The following is a 20,035-nucleotide window of genomic DNA, read 5'->3' as shown; positions in this document are numbered from 1 at the left end:
TATATATATATATATATATATTCTTTTCGCTTACAATGAGATCAGACGAAATAGAGGTCTCAGCCTGACTGGTGACTACTGACGTCATCCTTAGCAATCCCCAAATCCCCCCCCCATCTGAATGTGGCAATTTTCAGCGGTGATCTCCACCCATTATTCGCGTTCGAGGTGCAGAGAGGGGGGAGTCGCGCGACGTGGAGAATGGTGAATAATCTACGATATCAACAAAGTTTATCTGATTAAGCTGATACCTATCACGATCAAGTGCACCAGAAGAAGCCATCAAAAGCAAAGCAGAAAAGAAGAAACCATGATCACTCGAAGAACCTTACTCGCTCTAGCGACCATACTGGCTTTCACAGCTGTTGTTCTGGCCAAATCAGAAAAGGTAAATTGACCAAGTTACCTTCGAACCGGTTGGATACGGAGGATGTTGATGTTGAAAATAAGGAATCTTGTGGAAAGAAAATACGACATTGTTGATGATTTGATTTTTTAAAATAGACTCAGGAGTTCTTTCACTCACCTACAAAGGACACAAAGGGTCATGGACATGGTCATGATGAACATGAGACTTCCATGAAAGCTATTTTCGCTACTTTGTTTCCGTTCGAAAGTCCAGCTTATAACTCGAGTGAGTGTGAAAGCAAAACTACCTGAACTGTAATATCCATCCGGAAAAGGGGAAAAGACCGTGGCTGTTTGCTGAATTTGGTCAATGTGTTGTTATAGTTTTGGCTACATTTTACATCTCATCGTGAGTAAATTTCTATGAAACTCTGTCGATCCCAGTCTTGTATCTTTCTTTTTACGCCTAGCCTAGCCTAGCCTGACCGAATTAACAATACACATAGAATACCAAACTTCATCCTTTTGGCTGTTCCAGCTACACTCGAGCCTTCATCCCTCAACACAATGATAGCGTTCGCTACAGGTGGATTGCTAGGAGACGTTTTCTTGCATCTCGTACCGCATTCTTTCTTTGGTGAAGGTGAGGGTCATGAGGGTTGTTCAGGAGAAAGAAGTATCAACGTTGAAGGAAAAAGGAATATCGTTATTGGGTGAGTTGGAATTACTGTTCCATATCTCGAGACAAAAATATACCAAAAAAGGACCAATATCAGCTAGATACTCGATACTGAGGTAGTCGGAAAATCCAGCTGACAATGTAAATAGTGGTGCGATCTTCCTCGGATTCGCGGCATTCTTCGTTTTGGATAAAACTATGAGAGTACTCAATTCTTCAGCAGGGAATGAACCTCATTCTCATTCACATTCACATTCACATTCTTCTATTTCTGAAGGGAAAGCAACTTCAACTTCAATATCAACTTCGACCGGTGGGAATGAATTGAGATCGCGTAAATCTCCTTCAGACGTAACTTCCATTGAACCTTCTCCACCCGCAAACGCAAGCGCAAACGAAAAGGACCATCAAGAAGAGAAGAAAGAGACTAATCCATCTTTAAGACTATCTGCTTATTTGAACTTGTTCGGTGATTTCACTCATAATATAACGGATGGTTTAGCTATGGCAGCTAGTTTTTACTCTAGTCCAGCTTTAGGTGCCGTAACTACCATAGCTACTTTCTGTCATGAGATTCCACATGAGGTGAGTGTAATCATCGTTGTAGATTCTGTTTTCTGTTTTACTCTTTTGGACGACAAAGCTTATTGCGATACTGACTCTATGATGGAACTCCTCCGGTCGTTCAATGACAGATCGCAGATTACTCAATCTTGATCAAATCCGGATTCACGAAATCTCAAGCTATGGGATCCCAGTTCTTCACTGCCGTAGGTGCATTCGTAGGTACTTTTTTAGGCATCTGGATTGCGGAAACTTCAGGTGCAGGAAATAAAGATATCGTCATTAAGATCGGTGAAGGTTTATTTGGAACTAGTGTTGGTGCAGGTGAATTGGTCATTCCCATGACTGCAGGAGGTGAGTCTTCAATTTCATCTTTGTCAACAAATATGTATTGTTTTTGCTTACGAGTGATCTGATTGGAAATCCTTACAGGCTTCTTATATATAGCGAGTGTCAGTGTCATACCTGAATTACTTGCAGAATCGAGAAGCGCTAAACAAGCTTTGAAAGAGGTAAGTCGTAATTGACAGTAGCTGAATCAAAGGCTGATTATAAGATATCAGTACGCTGCAATGGCATTCGGTGTCTTCTGCATGGTTAGTCTCGTTTTGTTTAGACTGATCGATTTAGTTGACGGATTTAGGCTGACATATATATGCTTTTCTCTAGGCTGTGATCGCTTGGAACGAGTAGACGGACCATTTACATGGAGGAACCAGTACGCTTTCACGTTGCGAAATGAACACATAGCCCATGCATATACAGTCAATGAATCTGCTCGTTCTACACTTGCGTCATTGCATTTCCTCTCACGAACAAAACAAACGGGATGTAAATTTAATGTAATGTTTTATGAAAATGCCACATTCAGAGTTTTAGCTTATTACTCGAGAGTCCAGATCTTTTTGCCCCCCTTTCCCATTTTCTAATGAATGACCCTGAATCGGGGTAATCAGCCCATTACAAAAAGAAAACAAAGCATGTGGTTCCTGTTTGTAATACCTTTTTTGTAATGTCATTCGACAACATTATTGAGTGAAAAGGGTTTGAAAGTCGTCATCCCCCCCACACACAATCCCACGTATCCATAAACACATGAAAGCTTTTTTTCCATAACGTTAACTCTGATCGTGATAATTGTTTACTTTTCCCCAATCATCATCAACAACCAACAATTCACATCGATCAACAGACATTGAGAGGATCATATCAACATTACTCTCGACAATACTGATACTCACACAAACACACTGATAACAAGACTTTTGGATAATACAGAAACGATGAGTCACAACGATAAACATTCAGCTACTTTCGCTTGGGGTGCCGGAGCACAATCCGTGAGTTACTGTCACTTATCGACGTTACCTCTGTCTGGCAAGTATGTGGGGATCGATGAGATGTCGAGCGGAGGGGATATATCGATGTATCATCACAATAAGTTCCAAGCTCGCTCGTGACTTTAGACTGACCATTGTTGTCTTCCATGATCATTCCTTTATTCCGTGTAATACAACGTTTGTTTACATCCTCAACCGCGTCATGCAATAAACAATGAACAATCCTTCATTTGTAGGTCCATATCGCTGGAAACTTCAATGAATGGTCAGCTACTGCTACTCCATTGAAAAAACAACCTGATGGAAGTTTCACCGCCCAAGTCCCTTTACCTTGGGGTGAGAAACAAGCTTTCAAATATGTTGTAGATGGAGGTGAGTTTCATTCCACTTTCCCCTCAAGCAAAGATCTCTATTCCGCCTTCGCTGCTACGTGTTATTTTGTGCGGCCTCCTACAAGGTGAGAAGGGCTTAGCTGATTATCTTCGTCGACGCAGAATGGAAAGTAAGAGAGGATGAAGCTAAAGAATGGGGTAAGCTGAATCATCTCCTACCTACACACCAAGAAATATAAACACTGATCCGAGTTGGTCTTATAGACGCCGCCGGAAACATGAACAACGTCTACACCGCACCTCCCGCACCTATCTCTCACTCTCAATCATCAGCTTCACCTTCGGCCGTAGCTGCCAAAACTCCTACTCCAGCTCCTGCATCATCGGAGAAAACTGCTCACCCAACGGAGAAAGATCAACCTTCAGCTCTCAACAACTCAGGACCCGTCCGATCTGCTGTTCCAGCTTCCAATATCCCAGATACCCCAGCTCCTACAGCTACCAAAACTGAACCTTCAACTTTAATCGCTTCTTCAGCTCCAGGTTCAGCTTTGGGTCCACCTATTCTCGGAGGTGCAGTTTTCCCTTCTTCACCTAAAACCAAAAATACACATCATACCGACTTTGAAACTACTTCCTCTTCACCCACTACTGCTACTGCCACCACCACCTCTGAACGAGTCGTATCAGCTCCTGCTCCTGTTCCTGTTGCCGCTCCCGCCTCTGTGCCAGCAGCAACCACCACCACCTCTACTTTGGACACTCATCATCAAAAAGCAGTTCCAGCTTCTAAGCCTTTAGCGGACGAACCAATTTCAGTCCAAATCGAGAAAGTAGCTAAACAAGCAAACATCGGTGAAGCCCCTGCTCCTGGAACAGAAGAACAAGGTATCGCTGAGAAAGCTTCAGAATTCGCTGCCGGTGCTCTTGCCGCCATCGGTGCTGTTGTTGGAAACGCCGCTGTCGCTGTCGAAAACCTCACCGGTGTAGATCTAGCTCATACTGCTCCTGTAAGTCGAGATCTGACCTTTTATGCGGAAGAGTTAAGCTAAAAGCAATCATTGAATATTTCCAGCTTTCGGTTGAAGAAGCTAAAGCTCAAGGTATCGATGTCAGATCATTAAACAAAACAGACGCTCCCACAGATACCGTCGCCCCTGTCGGAACAGCCCCATCTGCATCTGCAGTTGACGCTCTACAGGAAAAGGTCGACGAGTTGAAACTCAACACCGCTTCTACCTCCACTACAGCTAACACTTCCAATGGCAACAGTAGAGTAGCGGACGTGCCTTTACCTAAGACCGCCGAGCCTAAGAGTGAGTCACTATCCTTTCCCTTGAGTGTGGGGTGAAAAAATAGCTCATAACAAAAATACATGAACAGCTTCTCTCCCACCTCCCGGTACTGTCAATCTCAACCACAAAGAACCTGAGTCTAAGCCAAAGCATGATGTTCCCGCTCAACACGAGACTAAAGCCAACCATCAAACCGTTCCTCAACCCATCATCACCACTGTGTCGGATAAAGATCCAAAGAAAGATCGAACTGCTGCTTCAACAAGCTTAGATGATACTGCGGGAACAAAGCCAACCTCACCAAACCCAGGTGTTAGCGCTAAGAGGGAGAAAGATATCGCAGAGAGAGATCCAGTAAGAACAGCTGCTGCTTCAGATAGTCCTTTATCAGAACCCAAGATAGCACCAAACGCTCCTACCTCGAATGTCAAATCTGATAAAGATAACACTTCAAACAATGTTGACAAAATCACCCCTTCACCTCAAGCAAAATCAAACGCAGCCCCTGCTCCTACACCCGCAGTAGCACCTTCTACCTCTGCTCCTACACCTGCAGCAGCTCCTGCAACTCCCGCTAAAACAGCGCCTATTACCCCTGCGAAAGATATCGGTACTCCTGCCTCGACAACTTCCACTCCTGCTACTACACCCGCAAAATCAGCTCATGTCAAAGATCAAACCACAGATTCAGATATGAAGAAGAAGAAGAACAACATCTTTGGCAAGGTGAGTGGTTGAGAACGTAATAGGAGACTTGCGAGTCTATACGCTAACAATCTGTTTGATATCGTAGATCAAGCACGCTTTCTCTCCCAAGGACAAATCCAAGTAATCGATTCTCGGCAAGTCAATGTCAACAATTTCTCTCGACTACTGAATATACCCCGAAATTTCAAATATCATTATACAATCTTTACTTTAATTTTGCCTCTTCTATATAAGGCGCAGGGATAATCTCTTGAATTAACTGTTTAATATTCTTCTATCTCTTCATTTTTACATAATTTATGTTGCGTTTCTATGGGTGTAAGGGTAGTGAAATACACTGTACGCTGTGAGATCGCTGTGGTCATGTGTTACTTTCTGGTCAGGTGTAAGTTTTCCTCTTCAATATAGACATTTTAGTATGGTTTTTGGATCGGAGGTTGAAACAGAGAATATGCAATTCCTTTAATCAATATCATGACCTCTTTCTAGATGTTCTCGATTTAGCTACGAGGTGCATCGTGATCTGCATGTTACACAATGATTGATCGCTGCATGGTAGAGTAGAAATACGTCGAAAATTGTTATTATCTATTGATTGTGAACGAAACAAATTTTGGGAATAACTTCTTTCACCTCCACTCGATGCATTAATTATTTTGCTGGCTTTCACCGAAATTAAAGTTGAACATCCTCGTTGGTTTTAGATAATCTTCGTTTGACTCTTGACCAGTCAACTTCGGGCTGAATTCCTTGGTCGTATACTGGTAAACATGAGCACCACCACAGGTCCATCGACCTCCAAACCACAGTCTAATCCTGGCCGAGCAAGACATTTAGCGAATCAAAAGAAATATGCTAATCCCTTGCCTATTTTATTCAACACCCCTTCTTCTTCGTCTTCCTCCTCTTCCCCATTCTTTCCATCTTCCACTGATCCGTCTTCTTCTTCTTCATCATCAAGACAACCTTCAGTCCTATCATCGTACATACCATCTTTCTCTTCAAGTGCAAGTAATAAAGTAGAGATACCAAATTGTATAGGTACTTTTGACCCTATCACAAGATCAGTATGGATAGAAGATGAAAGATCAAAAGCAATTATATTCACAAAAGGTTTTTTCGGTAAAGGTACCTTGAGTAGAAGTGAACCTTCGTGGAGGGAAAGAAAGATTGCGTTACTAAAAGGTGGTGCGAGTGAGTGCTTTCAAGTCGTCTTGATTCATCCAAGTTATGACAGTATCCAATCAGTTCACAATGTCAACTGTGACTTTTCCTATTCTTTTTACTTTTCCATCATCTTTCTCCCCCTACCACCAAAACGAATTCCCAATGATGAATAAATTTAACAAGCTCAACAGTCTTACATACACTGTATGGATGAGGACTTTATTAAACTTCTTCTTTTATTTCTGAGGGATAAATCATATTACCTCTATCTCTTGTGTCTTACTCTCTCACCGAAATCTGATGATACACATCACGATAACGAGCCAAAAAGGATGTTCCTTTGCTGATGCTTGTTCATTGGAAATGCACAGCCCTAGCCGCTGAACAGATGAGAGAAAAACGAAGATTGGAAAGAAAACAATTCAAGATTGATCGAGCAGCTGCCATGTTAAATGCCGCGAAACAAGCTGAAGCATTACTTACTTCTTCCGTTACTGCCAAGACGAACTCTGCAGATCCAGGTCTACCAGGGAGTATACAGGATGAAGAAGAGGATCAAGCACTTGAAATTGACATTGACGTTTATGAAGATGTTGTAGATATGTCAGATCAAATCAGATCAAGTTCACCTACACCTTCAAATTCGACCGACGCTACGACATCTGCCGCTGCGAATACGATTGATCCAATGAAGTTGACACCTCAGACATTCTTGGTCCGACCTACTAGACCTGATCAAAATCGTAATAGAGGTAGAAAGGCATTTAAAAGACGTCCCGCACCAGCACCAGCACCAGCACCAGCACCAGCACCAGCAGCTCCAGCGCCAGCTCCCATTACTTCCGTACCTCCAATAGCAGATAACGGAGTGGAAGACGAAGAGGAAGAAGAAGAGTTGAAAGAAGATTTATTCGACGAATCCTTAGTCGAAGAAATGGAACATCTTCAATTGAGCTTGGAAGAAGCTTTGTTCCTAAGTCTGGGATTAGGTGTTTTAAGAATCTTTGATCCTACCACTGTAAGCTTTTGAACTTTTTTTTCTTTTTTGAATTGTAACATAATGGAACATTTGCATTTAATTTTGGCTCGACTCAGTCTGCTCGGAGCTGAACAATGTATTACAGCAAACATACCTTCCCGTTGGTCCCTCTTTGTTATCACTCCTGCTTACTCCGCCCACATCCACCTCAATCACTTCTTCGATACAAACACCTTTGTTACCCGACGATCCGTTGTTGGTCTCATACGTAGCATATCATCATTTCAGGTCATTAGGATGGGTCGTAAAAGATGGTATAAAATTCTGTTGTGATTGGTTATTATATAGGAAAGGCCCAGCATTCAGTCATTCTGCGTGAGTAGTTTATACTCTTATTATCATGCCTTATTCGTCTTTATCCAATTGACATGGATATATCGATTTGTAGCTTCGCGTGTGTAGTGATCCCTGTATATGATGATCCATCGGATAAATTATCGTCACCATATGGAAAAGAAGATTGGTACGAAGAACAGATGAGCTGGAAATGGATGAATACAATTATGCGTGTAAATGCTCTGGTGCAAAAAGTGAGCATATCACATTTAATTTCTTCACATGCGCGAAAAAGGATGAACTTGATGAGAATCGCATATTGACCATCATCATCCAGACTGTGATAGCAGTATATGTGACAATACCTTCTTTATCATCTTTCCCGCAAAACAGCAAGTTGGAAAATGGTACTCTCGATCTCAATAAGAATAATTTGAGAAGTCTGTTAGAGAGATATACTGTTAGAGAAGTGTCTTTGGTAAGTGTCTCTATCCCATATTCGCAGAAGAAATGGATAGAGTTAATGCTAATATGAGTGAACAGACACGATTCGGGCCGTCGAGAAGAAGAGATTAACGATACATTGGTTTCTTGTACATGGGACGAGCAACCCCATTTCGCACACGATATGTATCATATATATATATATTCTAGATGAGGCGCCCAACTGTATACTTGTTCAGATTGATAGCGAAGACAGCCTTTTAGACCGATCATACTTTTTTGACACCTTTCGCCAGTGCAGCTTTGACTTCATCAGTATCTTTAACTTGATCCCAAACAGGACGAGGTACTTCAACCATCCTACATATGAATTAACAAGATTAGCTTAAAACAAGATAGATGAATTTTGATGAACTGCTCACTGAGTCGTGCGTGAATAAGTTATGCCGCCTAATCTACTCATGGGTCTCAATTTTTCAGTCATAACTTTGAATGGATCATTTGGGTCTAAAACGAATTCTTTCTATTTATATCGAGAATCACGATCAACGAAAAGGATAAAAGTATTGTCAATTTGTCAATGTTGTACGGTGTTACAATGATAAAAAGGGTTTAGAAGACTTACAACTTGGAATCGTTTGATTCTACCCAATACTACACTATGAGTTGGTTTACCCTCATCTCCAATCAACTCGTGAAAATGTTCAAGTGTACATTCCATTGAAAACGCCGATTCTGCTACGTGAGGAGGTTTTATAGTCCTACATAGTTGAGTAGAAAATAACCACATTAGACGTTAGTCGTTAGCCTTAAATCACCACCACAATGGAAAGCAACGAGATGGTCGGGAAATCCTTGAGGAGAGTGAATAAGAGACAAGTACTTATACTTACTCTGAAGGACGTTGAGTCAAACCTGACAAAGCCCACTCGCTGATATCAGCAGGTGCATCTACAGCTGTGTAGTTTGCAGCTTCTAAGAAAGGTTCGGAAATAATCGAAACGCAGAATTCTTTCGTCGTTTTGATATTATGATTCGTGTCTATAAATCATTCATTGAAAAAGAAGGGAAAGAATCAACATTGTCATCAGCTTTTATCCCTATATCGTCATACTTGGAATCAGAGATCAGTCTCTCCGTCGTGACTCAGAGACTGTGCGACATTGTGCAAGCTGACTGAGCATAAAAAGAAAGGATAGAAAGAATGAAACCAACCTTTCCATCCATCTTCGTGTTTACCACCGGTTATACTTATCATGATCGTTGGGGGATTGTGACCGACCGCATTGAAATATGACATTGGAGCGAGCTGGACAGGGGAAATTGACTCGTCAGCTTCTTTACGTTTTTGGATTTTATCGGAAAATCTTAGAGAGTAGAGACCTCGACACGATGTTGCCGTAGACCATTCACACTCACATTCGAATTGCCGTTCTCATCCATTGTCGAGACGAAAGCAATTGGTCTTGGGGTCTACAGAGGTGATTGTGAGATTAACATTCCCATTTTCATCATGTATGCATATGTACGATTTTGCCTTCCAGCGGAATTGAGCGATGGGTTTTTGAAGCTGAACTTACTATACCTGAAATCATCATCTGATCATCGATAACGATAGATTGGATCCATCAGCATTGACCGACGAGAATATGGTATAGTATTGTGAGTAATGGAGGACTAGACTAACCTTGTATATATCAGATTTCTCTTGTTCTTCAGGAATGATACTTTTGAATCCATCTTGTTTCGCTTCGAAATCTTTCGAATAAGGCTAACAAAAAATGAAGAAAATTAACACATCAATTCTGTCAAACACATCAAATAAAAGTCGCACATATTTCTGAACGAGCAAACAGACGGGAGTCCTTTTTTCCCAAAAAGAAAAAAAGAGTGATAGCGATAGTGATAACGATAGTGAGATATGAACATGTACTTACAAGATTGTTCAATCCTTGTCCAGGAATGAAATTTGGTTCAGGAACTTTAGTAGTTTGAGGTTGGATTGATATATCGAAATCTTCTCTTTCGGATTCTACATCTGTGTATATATATATATATATATATATATATATATATATATATAGTTTAGTATGCCTTTCAATCAATCGATCGAGGATCAAAGTGAAGTGAAAGTTGAAGTCGATTCATCTTGACACGCTCACCTTTGAAAGGACGATGCTTGTGCATATTCCTATAATAGCTATCTGACATCTTGATTCTGATTTTTTTCTGAGTGATTGAGATTTGCTTCTTGAGGGTTCTTTCCGAACAACGCTGATTTATTCTGGATTCTTAAAGATCCTTCAAAAGGATGAAGCCAAAGACAAACAAGAAGACGGAAGGGGTATTAGTAGTGATTGTACTCGTGTAATGATGCATTCGTTGTCTTTTCCAACAACAGTCTTGTGGGTTCAAATAGCCCCCTGTTGAACAAGATTACGAGAGATGTCTGCGAATGAATTTGAGATGTCTGCGAATGAATTTCCACTCTCCTCCACATGACGTCGAAACAATTACTCAATTATCAACAATATCAAAAGCCGAGGATTCCGGTAAAAGAAGAGAAGACAATTCGAATGGTATTGGATATTTTGATAGATGATATTTCATAGCTTGATTCATTGATTGACCTACATACAACTCGATATATGACGATATAGACGTATGCCTAAATTCTTATCTTGTTTGCCTACCAAACGAGATCTATCCGATGAATCTCTTCTAGCTGAGAATGGGAATACCAAGGTGATAAAAGGTTGTACATTCTGTGATGTATCTGTAGAAAAGGGATTTGGTGTGATTCATGAGGTATGTACAATCTAATGGCCTTCACATTGATCTGGTACGATCAGATCGTGTGAATTCGAGTGTTCACCTGATATGTGGTGAGAGATATTGATATATCAAATGGATGATAGGATGACGGTTTGATCGCATTTCATGATCGTACACCTCGAGCAACCATACATCTCCTGATCATTCCTAGATTACATGAAGTGTCTTCTGTGAGGCAGTTGACAAAGGCACATCTTCCACTTGGTCAGTAACAGTCAATGTTGGGCTCATATAGCCCCTCTCTCTCCCTCCTTCACTCCCCCATCTCGCTTCCCCATCCTTTAGCTGATTCCAAGTACAATGTACAGTTCGCTCAATGATCAATGTCGCTCATTCACTTGTACCGGAATCACCACCTCCCAAAATGGGATTCCACATCCCGCCTTTCTCTTCAGTCCCTCATTTACATCTACATGTCTTCTCAGGTGAACACACGTTCATTGGTAAATTGAAATATCCTATCACGGGGAACAGACGACAAAGTGAAAAAGGATTAGGTTGGTTCGTTACTGCTGAACAAGTCGAACATACTTTACAAAATGGAAGAACAGTTGGTCTTGGTAGAGGATCATCATAAATATTCGAATAGACAACCTGTATAGAATCAGGAATAGACAAAATGAGTTTACGACAATAACGATCATGACGCCCAATTGGAATTGCAAGCAGATACATATATATATATATATATATATATATATATATATATATATATATACATATGAACGATGCATATTATCGATAACGCGACCAAGGGTGGAGACAACAGTAATACAAAAGTTGACGTACAAGTACATATAGGTTTTATCGTGCATACGCCCAAATCAATCAGTCTTGGAAAATGATCGAGCGCTGATGAATTTATCAGAAGATGACATCTGTTCAGTCGGGGGACAGGAATGCAGCATGACTTGCTTTTGTGTTATCCAATTTTAGCCTATCCTAAAACATGTTCATTTTTCTTGTTCTTCTTCGACTTTTTGTTACTGAAACTTCTCCAATCTGATATGCGGTCTTCCCTTCGTTCTGCAAAGAAAAAAATACAAAAACAAAAAGGGAACAACCAAGTGTCAGCGAAATGCTCACCAGACGGTTAAAAGAGGCTTAGGGCAGAGATAGTAATGATTCTTGTTGTGTCGATATTTCGCCTTGACATCTGCGCGTGAAGACTTGTAAGATACCACCGCCATATCCCTCAGGACAGGTACAAACGAGACTGCCTTTTAGGATTATGTGTATTAGAGGGTTTTAGAGCTTACCTTCCCATTTAGCTTGGTCCTCCACCTTTCTTTTTCTAGCTGCAACTTCAGCTTCTTGTTTTGCTTTTTCGGCACCTTCATTTGCATAAGTGAGTTTGGTTTTACTGTACAGGTTTGCGTAAGCTTACACCCGTGGTAAAAACTTCGCGGATCTGAAAGCTTACCGTCTTCGCGCCAATTCATCTTCAACCAAGATTTCTCGGCCTTTAGCTCGAACTTGCTGATCTAAAGGAGGAGTTAGATTATGAAGTCTTGGATCGTCATCAGGTATGCTGGTGGAGTACCCAGTTCCAAGTATACTAGATTAATCCAATCTATCAGCTTGACCCTCTTATTACCTACACCAAAAATAGTGATGTCGCCAACTCACGCTTTTAGTACTTGTGTTCTCGCGTGAGTCATAATCATGTCAATTTCTTTTCTTTTAGCAGAGTCAGAAAGCTGGTCTTCAGCCTATTAATGTCAAGTACCTATGAAGTCAGTTGATATCCCCAAAAAGTCATACGAGGAGCAGTGAACTGACCTTTTTCAAAAAATCAAATGCCTATTATCGCCACCAAAGGATATAATGGAAGATACTCCTTATCAGCTACATTCTATACTTGAGATATTCAAGACAGCTGATAGTCGCGGAAGACACCACTCACCTCCAGACCCTTTTCATGTTTGAACTTATCCGGATGGATCAGTAAAGATTTCTTACGATATTGTTTTTTCACCTCTGTTTCAGTCGCAGTTATAGGTAAATCAAGTATGTCATATGGACTAATATATTGATATTCGTCAGCTTCTCTTGATTATAGAAGTGGAAGAATGAAGCTCACTTCAGTTTGAACGCCTTCAATATCCTCTCTACCTGTAATACATAGCGTTGATCAGCATAACAAACAAAAAGGGAGAGGACGGACATAAGAATAGGGAAAGATGAATAACATACCTCCAGCTCCTTCGCTAGATCATTAGCATTCTTCTTCAGCACCGAGTCCAGATTGCTTGCCATGTTTTCTGCAAATCGGAAGTGCGTCTATGATATTGTCAGGCTGAATGGGAAGAAGGAAGGAAGGAAGAAATTAGAAGAAAACAAGGGGATGTTGGTGCGACAACTTACAAGGTCAATTTGATTTTGATGTGGGATGGCGGCGACTTCCGCTTTTTGTGATTCTGGGTGCATTCGAATTACGCGCATTCCTACAAGTGACATTCAATCCACTTACATATTTCACTATCCTAAGATCTTTCCCATCGATGTCTACATAAACTCAATCTCTCGGACTTCTTGACTTGTTGCTCACCATGTCTGACGCCACTTTGTTCCTTCGAAAGCGAAAGGACAAGGATAGACGAGCAAGAGTCCCCTCTCGACCTGTCGGTGGACCTCCAGCTGGTCCGTCGCACAACGCACCTTCTCCATCCACTTCTGCTGGTTCAGCATCTCGTCCAGCAAACGGTATCGCATCATCTTCCGGTATATCCAATGTAAAATCTGAACCCAACATCAATGGAACCAAACCCAATTCCAATATAACTGAAATCAAGATCTTCTCTTCCGGTTCAAGTTCAGGCTCGAGGTTTAATTTCATGAGATTAAACAGTGAAAGAGATATGGATCCTACACAAATAACGAAACCTGTTCTGTTAAATCGTAAAAGACCTGGACCTAAACAACCGCCTTTATTCGCGACTGACGAACAAGGGAAAATCATTGGGAAATTCGTCTATGATTCCGAGGGCAAACCAGTTTTAGATAATGAAGGTAAACCAGTTATCGAAAAAAGGCCAGAAGGAATGGATATGTCTCTAGTAGGTCAAGCTCCTGATGGCGTAAACAATAACAGTCAAGTCGGTCAAGCTCCAGGGAAGAAAAAAATGAAAAAAGGTACAAAAGAAGTATTTCATCAGGATATCGAAGTAATGAGATTAAGAAGAGAAGAAGCCGTTCCATGGGTTCTAGAATCCGGTAAACCGAAAGAGAAATCCGTTATACCAGAACATTGGGTTGGAAGAATGCAAGAACCTTCAGCTTTACCTACTGTTCTCCTTATAAATGATGGTACAGGTGAAGGATTCGAAATGGTTCCTTTGGGTAGAACTTATCGGTTCGATCCTGAAAGACCTTTCAAACCATTAGATTCAGATACGGCTATAAAATTGGTGCGTTACTCAGTTCTTGATTTCAAGACCCTTCTTACCGCTGTCGTGCATCGACATCTTACTGACCGTTCTCTTTCACATAGTTCGAACACCAAGCCAAGCATAAAATCCACGATCGATGGGCACTTCGACCGGAAGGGTCAAATAACGTGGTGGCACCTGAATCTTTCGTGAACGGTGTCAAAGCTGAACGAGATCTGGAACAAAGGGCTACGAGAATGGAAGGTAGAATCAGATTACTCAAGGGCGTAAATGTGGACAGAAAACCCAAAGTTGAAAGGTACGAGGACGACTATGCAAAAGACGGTAGAAGAGCTGAGCGAGTAAGTGTAATCATATCATTCGTTTGGATACTTCTGCGATGTGATAGCTTATTTCGGGTTTTGGGCAGGGTCTCGAAGGTGGAATAGATGAAGAATTAGATTTCGACGAAGCTGAACATTTCCAAGATGATGATGACGTTAATACATTCTATCGAAATGTCGAAGAAGAAGATGAAGCTAAGGAAGCTGAAGAACAGCAAAAGAAAGAGTACAGACTCGCAAATGCAAACGTCGGTGATAAACCTCAGATTGCAGAGGATGACGACGAAGAAGACTTGTTTGGTGAGAAAAAGGTTTTAGACGATGAGGGCAAAAAATTGAGGAAGATCATGAAGAAAAGAAGAGAAGAAAATGATGAAGACGATCTGTTCGACGATGAAGAAGACGAATCGGTAAGTAACCTGTTTTGATCTTCGTTCAACCAGAAACTAAGATGTGTGGTATCATATAGGATTCCGACGCGGAAAGTGTGAATAGTAAAACATCTCAAAATAAGGATAAAGACAAGGACAAAGATCCTAAATCTACCGTCGAAGATAGATCATCTCGACCACCTTCTCGTGGACCGGGATCAAGAGGCACTTCATCACCGACTGGTAAAAGACCTAATGCGCATATGTCTGGCAAAGCCGCCACTGCGCCCCCTGGGTCAGGATCAGCTCTACTTGCTCAAAGAGCAGCTTCTAGAGGTGCTTCGCCTCGTCCTTCTGGAGGTGCAAGAGCTGGTAGTCCTCTGTCGGGAAGAGCTGCAAGTCCTGAAGGAAGAGCAGCATCTCCTCCAATGATAAGAGGTAATTCGCCCGTTCCTTTGCGAGGAGCTTCTCCTGCTCCAGGACATGGTGCAACAAGAGGATCGAGTCCCGTTTCAGGACCTTCAACAAGAGACGCTTCACCCGCTCCCACATCCGGTTCTGGTTCTGGTAAACCTTCCAAAACAGGTAAAAGGAAAACGACATCAGAATCACCTGGACCCTCTGGACCTTCCGGATCGGGTTCAGCTAATCCATCCCCTTCATCGAAGAGAAAAACATCACCTGCAAATTCTGTTGAACCAACTAACCGACCAGGTAAAAAATCTAAAAAAGGTTCAAATACACCTACACCTGCACCTGAAGAGATGCCTTCCTTCCAGGGAATGATAACGAAACAAGATGTTTTGGATTGGTTCAGATCACTTCAAAAGGATACAGTACCAATGTCAGAAGCCATCGGTGCTTTCAGAAGTAGAATTATGAACGCTGGTAAAAACAGAGAAGCGAATCAAAAATTGTTCTTGGGTTGGATGAAATTGTTAGCTGATCAAGAAGAGAAGATGCTGAGACTTAAAGATGAGTATCGATGATGTCGATACCTTGCAGGGTGGAACGATCGATCAGTGTGTAAAACGACCGACAAGAGACGGTCATCGATCCGAATAGTGACTCTGTGTTCAATGTGTTCAAGTCCAGAAGTGTAACATGGTCAAGGATAGCATATTGGATCGAAGCATTGAAGTCGGGGACTACTGAGGCATGAAACGAGAAGACTGAGTGGGAATCCTAGAGCGAGAACGACTTGATATGTCATTTACCATAAGATTATGTCTGAGCATAATGCAAATTTGTATCTTTAGATCAGAGATTGCTATCAAACCAAATAGTCATCATAAGAGCTATATCATCTGTGTTGATGTGACCATCTTCTGCTGCGCTGCGGACATGGAGCAGTGTGGTGAACGTCAGATCCTGGCTGTTTGTGGGCAAATTGCCGGATTCCAGTCAGAACAACGGGGGCATCAGTAATTGCTCTATTCACGTATTCGCCAATCTCGTCGATCGACTGCAAACTGTATCTCCTGTTTTTAAAGTGGTATCGGGTATGAATACATGCTAGATCCATCCCAAACGACCTCCCTCTCGAATGAAAAACCAAAACAACCAATTTTAACTTATTGATGGAAATAGTTTACTCTGAGGTGGACTTGACCTTCTTGGGGGCAGCACCACCCTCTCGGAAACCGTTCTTGAATCTTCGGTTGACGTCCTTGAGGTGAGCGTGTCGACCGGTACCGCTATTTGTACGAAAAGCATATTGTCAGAATCCAGAATTCGTGATAGAAGGGAAGATATGATGATGATGACAAGAAAGAGGAGATGAGTTGATTTGACTTAAGATCTAGTGAGAGTCAAGAAAGAAAGACGGAGCAAAAAACTCACGTAGTCTTTCTTCTCTTAGCCTTTAAACCCCAGTTGAAAGATCTAAGTTTAGCGGCGGGGTAACCACATTGAGCACAAGCTGAAACAAGGACAGAAGAGCGAAGTTAGTATCATCGCACCCCACGATATGTCAATCGCATATATGTCCTCATTGCTTATATTCCTCCTTCTCATGTAGTTGCTTTAAAAGACCTTAATGCCTTCTACCTTTCTCCTATACCCTCCTCGCTCCTTCTGTTCGTAATATGAGAATAATACCCACTGTGCTTTTGTTTATGGAAAGATCGTTGACCACATCTTCGACAAAGAGTGTGGGATTTGGAGTGTCGTTTACCGCTGTGAACGAGATAAAAGGAATTAGCGTTCCATGTTTCTCTCTTCGGAAGTGTCTGGATAGATGGAACTTACAAGGAAGGTGTACCCTGTTAAGTTAAAGAAGCGACCAGGTCAATGAAAGAAAGACCTTCCGTCAGCTATATGACTTTTTTTTCCAACCAACATGAACAGTTGGGGTAAAAGATATAGATTTTATATTGATACGTACTTTAGACTATTTTCGACAAAACAAAATCAGCATTACTTCCTCTTACATGACCGTGAACGAACGACGAGCGAGCCTCGGAGATGTGATTTGGGAACATACCATTTTGGAAGGATTACCTTGACTGACTCTTGAAGGTTGAAAGAAAGGAAAAGAGTATTCTTTCGTCAAAAGTGTTGAAGACTGTGTTGGAGATGATGAGCAAGGGCAGACCGACCACAGTGAGAGTCTACTACTCCTGCAGAAAAAAACGTAAATTCTGACAGAGAGGGGGAGAAATGCAAATGTGCCACATTCAAACACCGAGATGGAGTTTCGCCGGAATTTGGTGAATTTACCATTTTGTACAGGGACAGGAGCCCACTACGACAATTGTTATCACCGGAATAATGCCACGCTGTAAATATCTTTGTTCACCCGAATCGCATTGTGGAGACCCCAAATACTCGTTTCGAGTCCCCGAGGCGATTCAATCGTTTGTTGTTGTTGTTGTCCACCGTGCAATGAATCAATGTGCAGCTTATTGTGATCTGAAGAACGGCATGAACTAGAGAAGTAAAGCCATACTTGCAGAAAAGCTTCCTCCATGCTATCTGAATCAATGGTCAAAGTCCAAAAAACATACTACAGATAAGCAAGATGACATCTCTGGATCCAAACTCCGCTTTATCACCACTACCACCTCTAAAATCATTTTCATTAACCCACATACTGTATGATCCTACACATCCACTTTCGATCCCATTGACTCTACTATCTCTCTCGCCTATCTTTCTCTTCGTTTCGTATTTCACTCTCCTGATATTCACCCGGCGACTCACAATTCTGTTGCTTGCTCTGGGTCAGGTTGGGAACGAAGTCCTATCATGGATCCTGAAGCGGTTACTGAAAGGTGACAGACCTTATATTGGACATGGAGAAGTTGGTACGGGGTATGGAATGCCAAGTAGTCATTCTCAGGCGGCGGGATTCTTGGTGGCCTGGGGTATAGGTTACTCGTTGACTCTCGCTAAAAGAGGAGTCGCTTCAAAGCACAGCGAAGGGAGATTGGTCTTGGTTAGGAAAGCTAGAAATGGCATTTACGTATTTGGCTTGATCGTTTGGTCAATTGGAGTTTCTTATTCAAGGTAAGCTCTAGAATTCCATATTATGCGTCTAATCTCTACGCTTAAAGCTTACGTGCCGTTCGCATGTAATCAGATGGCATCTACATTATCATTCACCAATACAAGTCATAGCAGGATACACCGCAGGATTGATTGCTGGTTCGGCTTATTTTATATTAACGGAATATCTACCTCTACATTACCCTACATCTTTATTGGGAAAGATACATGGTGGCTTAGAGAACCTATGGGAGGGTGTTGGCGGTGTAGGCGGCTGGGCACTGGGTGACGCGAAGGGTGGCTGGGGCGAAGGGTGGCTAATAAGTGGTGCTATGCCGCTGGAAAAGGGGAAAAAGAAACAGTGATGACGAAAGTGATGTAATGTTGTGTGCATAAACGGCTCGGCCAAATGACTGTTTCTCTTTGCGTGGGACAGAGACTGCACAAAGAAGATACCGATCGCGATGGAATAAGATCAGTACTCGTCGACATCAGGTCCCCGAGGTACGACTAGACCGATGGAATGTAGTCCTTGTCCGCTTCTACATGGGGCGATGGTTTTCCAATCAAAGCTTGTCCATCGATTCATACGCCATCATTGCCATATCTGATGGATTACAACTTTCTCATAAAGTCGTGTTTATACTTCCTCATGATCTTAACAGGTGTACACTCGCGTTGCTCAATCTGACCAGACAATATCGTGTTCATTGTGGACATCAAAAACCGAGCAGTACGAAACGATAGAGTTTAAACCGAATATTCTTTTTCCTTCCCCGAAAATGATCAGCTTTCTAGGATTTTGATGGGTTAGCGTACCTTAAAGGCGGTGTTTCAAGCTTCATTTGATCCCATTTGATTGATTGATTGATTGATTGATTGATGGAGGATCCGATGATCTGCGTGATGTGATTCTTGATTCCATCATCAAACACGCACGCCCCCAGTGCAGCTTTTCTCATAAATTAATCTCTGTAACGGGCTTCTCGCATTCCACTCCTTGAAACAAAACGCATTGAGCGTAAGAGAACCCTCGTCTTGCTTGGCGCCAGAACATATCTTCGGTCTTTGGCTCGGATCGTCTGTAATTTCCGGACCCTCTGTCCCGGCCTGGTCCTCGTGTCTGGTTTCATGTTAGAAAGGTACCGTCTTAACGAATTGTCGAAGGAATGGATTGTCGAAGGAATGGTGATCGTTATTTCGATCCATCACATCCTTCAAAAGCTCTTCGGGCTCGAGAGAGACTCGGTCATAAAGAGTGCAACTAGAACTCTTTGATCGATCATTCCCGTCGTTTGATCGATGAAAAACGCACTCAAAACCAGAATCGGGGAAAAGATGCTTTCGAAGGAGAACGTTTCCTGTGATTGCCCGATGCTGAGCAACGAAAGTAAGGGGTCCGAATGAGAGTGGGGAGAGTGGGGAGGGAGAGG

At 42.0% G+C, this 20,035-nt stretch overlaps 9 protein-coding genes across 9 annotated transcripts; 6 read left to right on the top strand and 3 right to left on the bottom strand.

Moving 5' to 3' along the window:
- Nucleotides 1-310: 310 nt before the first annotated feature.
- Nucleotides 311-2,284, top strand: IL334_002885 (uncharacterized protein; the record flags this gene model as incomplete). The annotated part of the gene is made up of 9 exons (XM_062934623.1): nt 311-388; nt 505-634; nt 733-757; nt 855-1,061; nt 1,177-1,612; nt 1,723-1,945; nt 2,024-2,103; nt 2,155-2,187; nt 2,261-2,284. 9 exons carry the CDS (start codon nt 311-313, stop codon nt 2,282-2,284), a joined length of 1,236 nt encoding a protein of 411 aa, XP_062790674.1.
- Nucleotides 2,285-2,874: 590 nt separating this feature from the next.
- On the top strand, nt 2,875-5,390 carry IL334_002884 (uncharacterized protein; the record flags this gene model as incomplete). Its single annotated transcript, XM_062934622.1, has 7 exons — nt 2,875-2,931; nt 3,168-3,303; nt 3,426-3,461; nt 3,528-4,273; nt 4,339-4,579; nt 4,647-5,284; nt 5,352-5,390. 7 exons carry the CDS (start codon nt 2,875-2,877, stop codon nt 5,388-5,390), a joined length of 1,893 nt encoding a protein of 630 aa, XP_062790673.1.
- A 646-nt stretch (nt 5,391-6,036) lies between these two features.
- IL334_002883 (uncharacterized protein) lies at nt 6,037-8,324 on the top strand (the record flags this gene model as incomplete). Its single annotated transcript, XM_062934621.1, has 6 exons — nt 6,037-6,460; nt 6,805-7,451; nt 7,558-7,787; nt 7,861-8,002; nt 8,086-8,226; nt 8,292-8,324. The coding sequence occupies 6 exons, from the start codon at nt 6,037-6,039 to the stop codon at nt 8,322-8,324; spliced, it is 1,617 nt and encodes a 538-aa protein (XP_062790672.1).
- Nucleotides 8,325-8,461: 137 nt separating this feature from the next.
- On the bottom strand, nt 8,462-10,403 carry IL334_002882 (uncharacterized protein; the record flags this gene model as incomplete). The annotated part of the gene is made up of 10 exons (XM_062934620.1): nt 8,462-8,552; nt 8,615-8,715; nt 8,818-8,953; nt 9,086-9,233; nt 9,408-9,501; nt 9,612-9,665; nt 9,773-9,790; nt 9,880-9,963; nt 10,130-10,230; nt 10,355-10,403. 10 exons carry the CDS (start codon nt 10,401-10,403, stop codon nt 8,462-8,464), a joined length of 876 nt encoding a protein of 291 aa, XP_062790671.1.
- Nucleotides 10,404-10,856: 453 nt separating this feature from the next.
- On the top strand, nt 10,857-11,604 carry IL334_002881 (uncharacterized protein; the record flags this gene model as incomplete). Its single annotated transcript, XM_062934619.1, has 3 exons — nt 10,857-11,000; nt 11,111-11,231; nt 11,336-11,604. The coding sequence occupies 3 exons, from the start codon at nt 10,857-10,859 to the stop codon at nt 11,602-11,604; spliced, it is 534 nt and encodes a 177-aa protein (XP_062790670.1).
- A 360-nt stretch (nt 11,605-11,964) lies between these two features.
- IL334_002880 (uncharacterized protein) lies at nt 11,965-13,286 on the bottom strand (the record flags this gene model as incomplete). The annotated part of the gene is made up of 8 exons (XM_062934618.1): nt 11,965-12,053; nt 12,287-12,390; nt 12,451-12,585; nt 12,657-12,739; nt 12,810-12,830; nt 12,934-13,051; nt 13,111-13,142; nt 13,224-13,286. 8 exons carry the CDS (start codon nt 13,284-13,286, stop codon nt 11,965-11,967), a joined length of 645 nt encoding a protein of 214 aa, XP_062790669.1.
- A 293-nt stretch (nt 13,287-13,579) lies between these two features.
- On the top strand, nt 13,580-16,102 carry IL334_002879 (uncharacterized protein; the record flags this gene model as incomplete). The annotated part of the gene is made up of 4 exons (XM_062934617.1): nt 13,580-14,437; nt 14,521-14,760; nt 14,829-15,152; nt 15,212-16,102. The coding sequence occupies 4 exons, from the start codon at nt 13,580-13,582 to the stop codon at nt 16,100-16,102; spliced, it is 2,313 nt and encodes a 770-aa protein (XP_062790668.1).
- Nucleotides 16,103-16,704: 602 nt separating this feature from the next.
- IL334_002878 (60S ribosomal protein L37) lies at nt 16,705-17,601 on the bottom strand (the record flags this gene model as incomplete). Its single annotated transcript, XM_062934616.1, has 6 exons — nt 16,705-16,810; nt 16,956-17,034; nt 17,218-17,291; nt 17,364-17,377; nt 17,500-17,505; nt 17,599-17,601. 6 exons carry the CDS (start codon nt 17,599-17,601, stop codon nt 16,705-16,707), a joined length of 282 nt encoding a protein of 93 aa, XP_062790667.1.
- A 534-nt stretch (nt 17,602-18,135) lies between these two features.
- On the top strand, nt 18,136-18,967 carry IL334_002877 (uncharacterized protein; the record flags this gene model as incomplete). Its single annotated transcript, XM_062934615.1, has 2 exons — nt 18,136-18,623; nt 18,697-18,967. 2 exons carry the CDS (start codon nt 18,136-18,138, stop codon nt 18,965-18,967), a joined length of 759 nt encoding a protein of 252 aa, XP_062790666.1.
- Nucleotides 18,968-20,035: the final 1,068 nt, after the last annotated feature.

The sequence above is a fragment of the Kwoniella shivajii genome, chromosome 3 (genome assembly GCF_035658355.1).
Source record: "Kwoniella shivajii chromosome 3, complete sequence".
NCBI classification, from domain to species: Eukaryota; Fungi; Basidiomycota; class Tremellomycetes; order Tremellales; family Cryptococcaceae; genus Kwoniella; species Kwoniella shivajii.
This window is presented reverse-complemented; position numbering and strand designations above follow the sequence as displayed.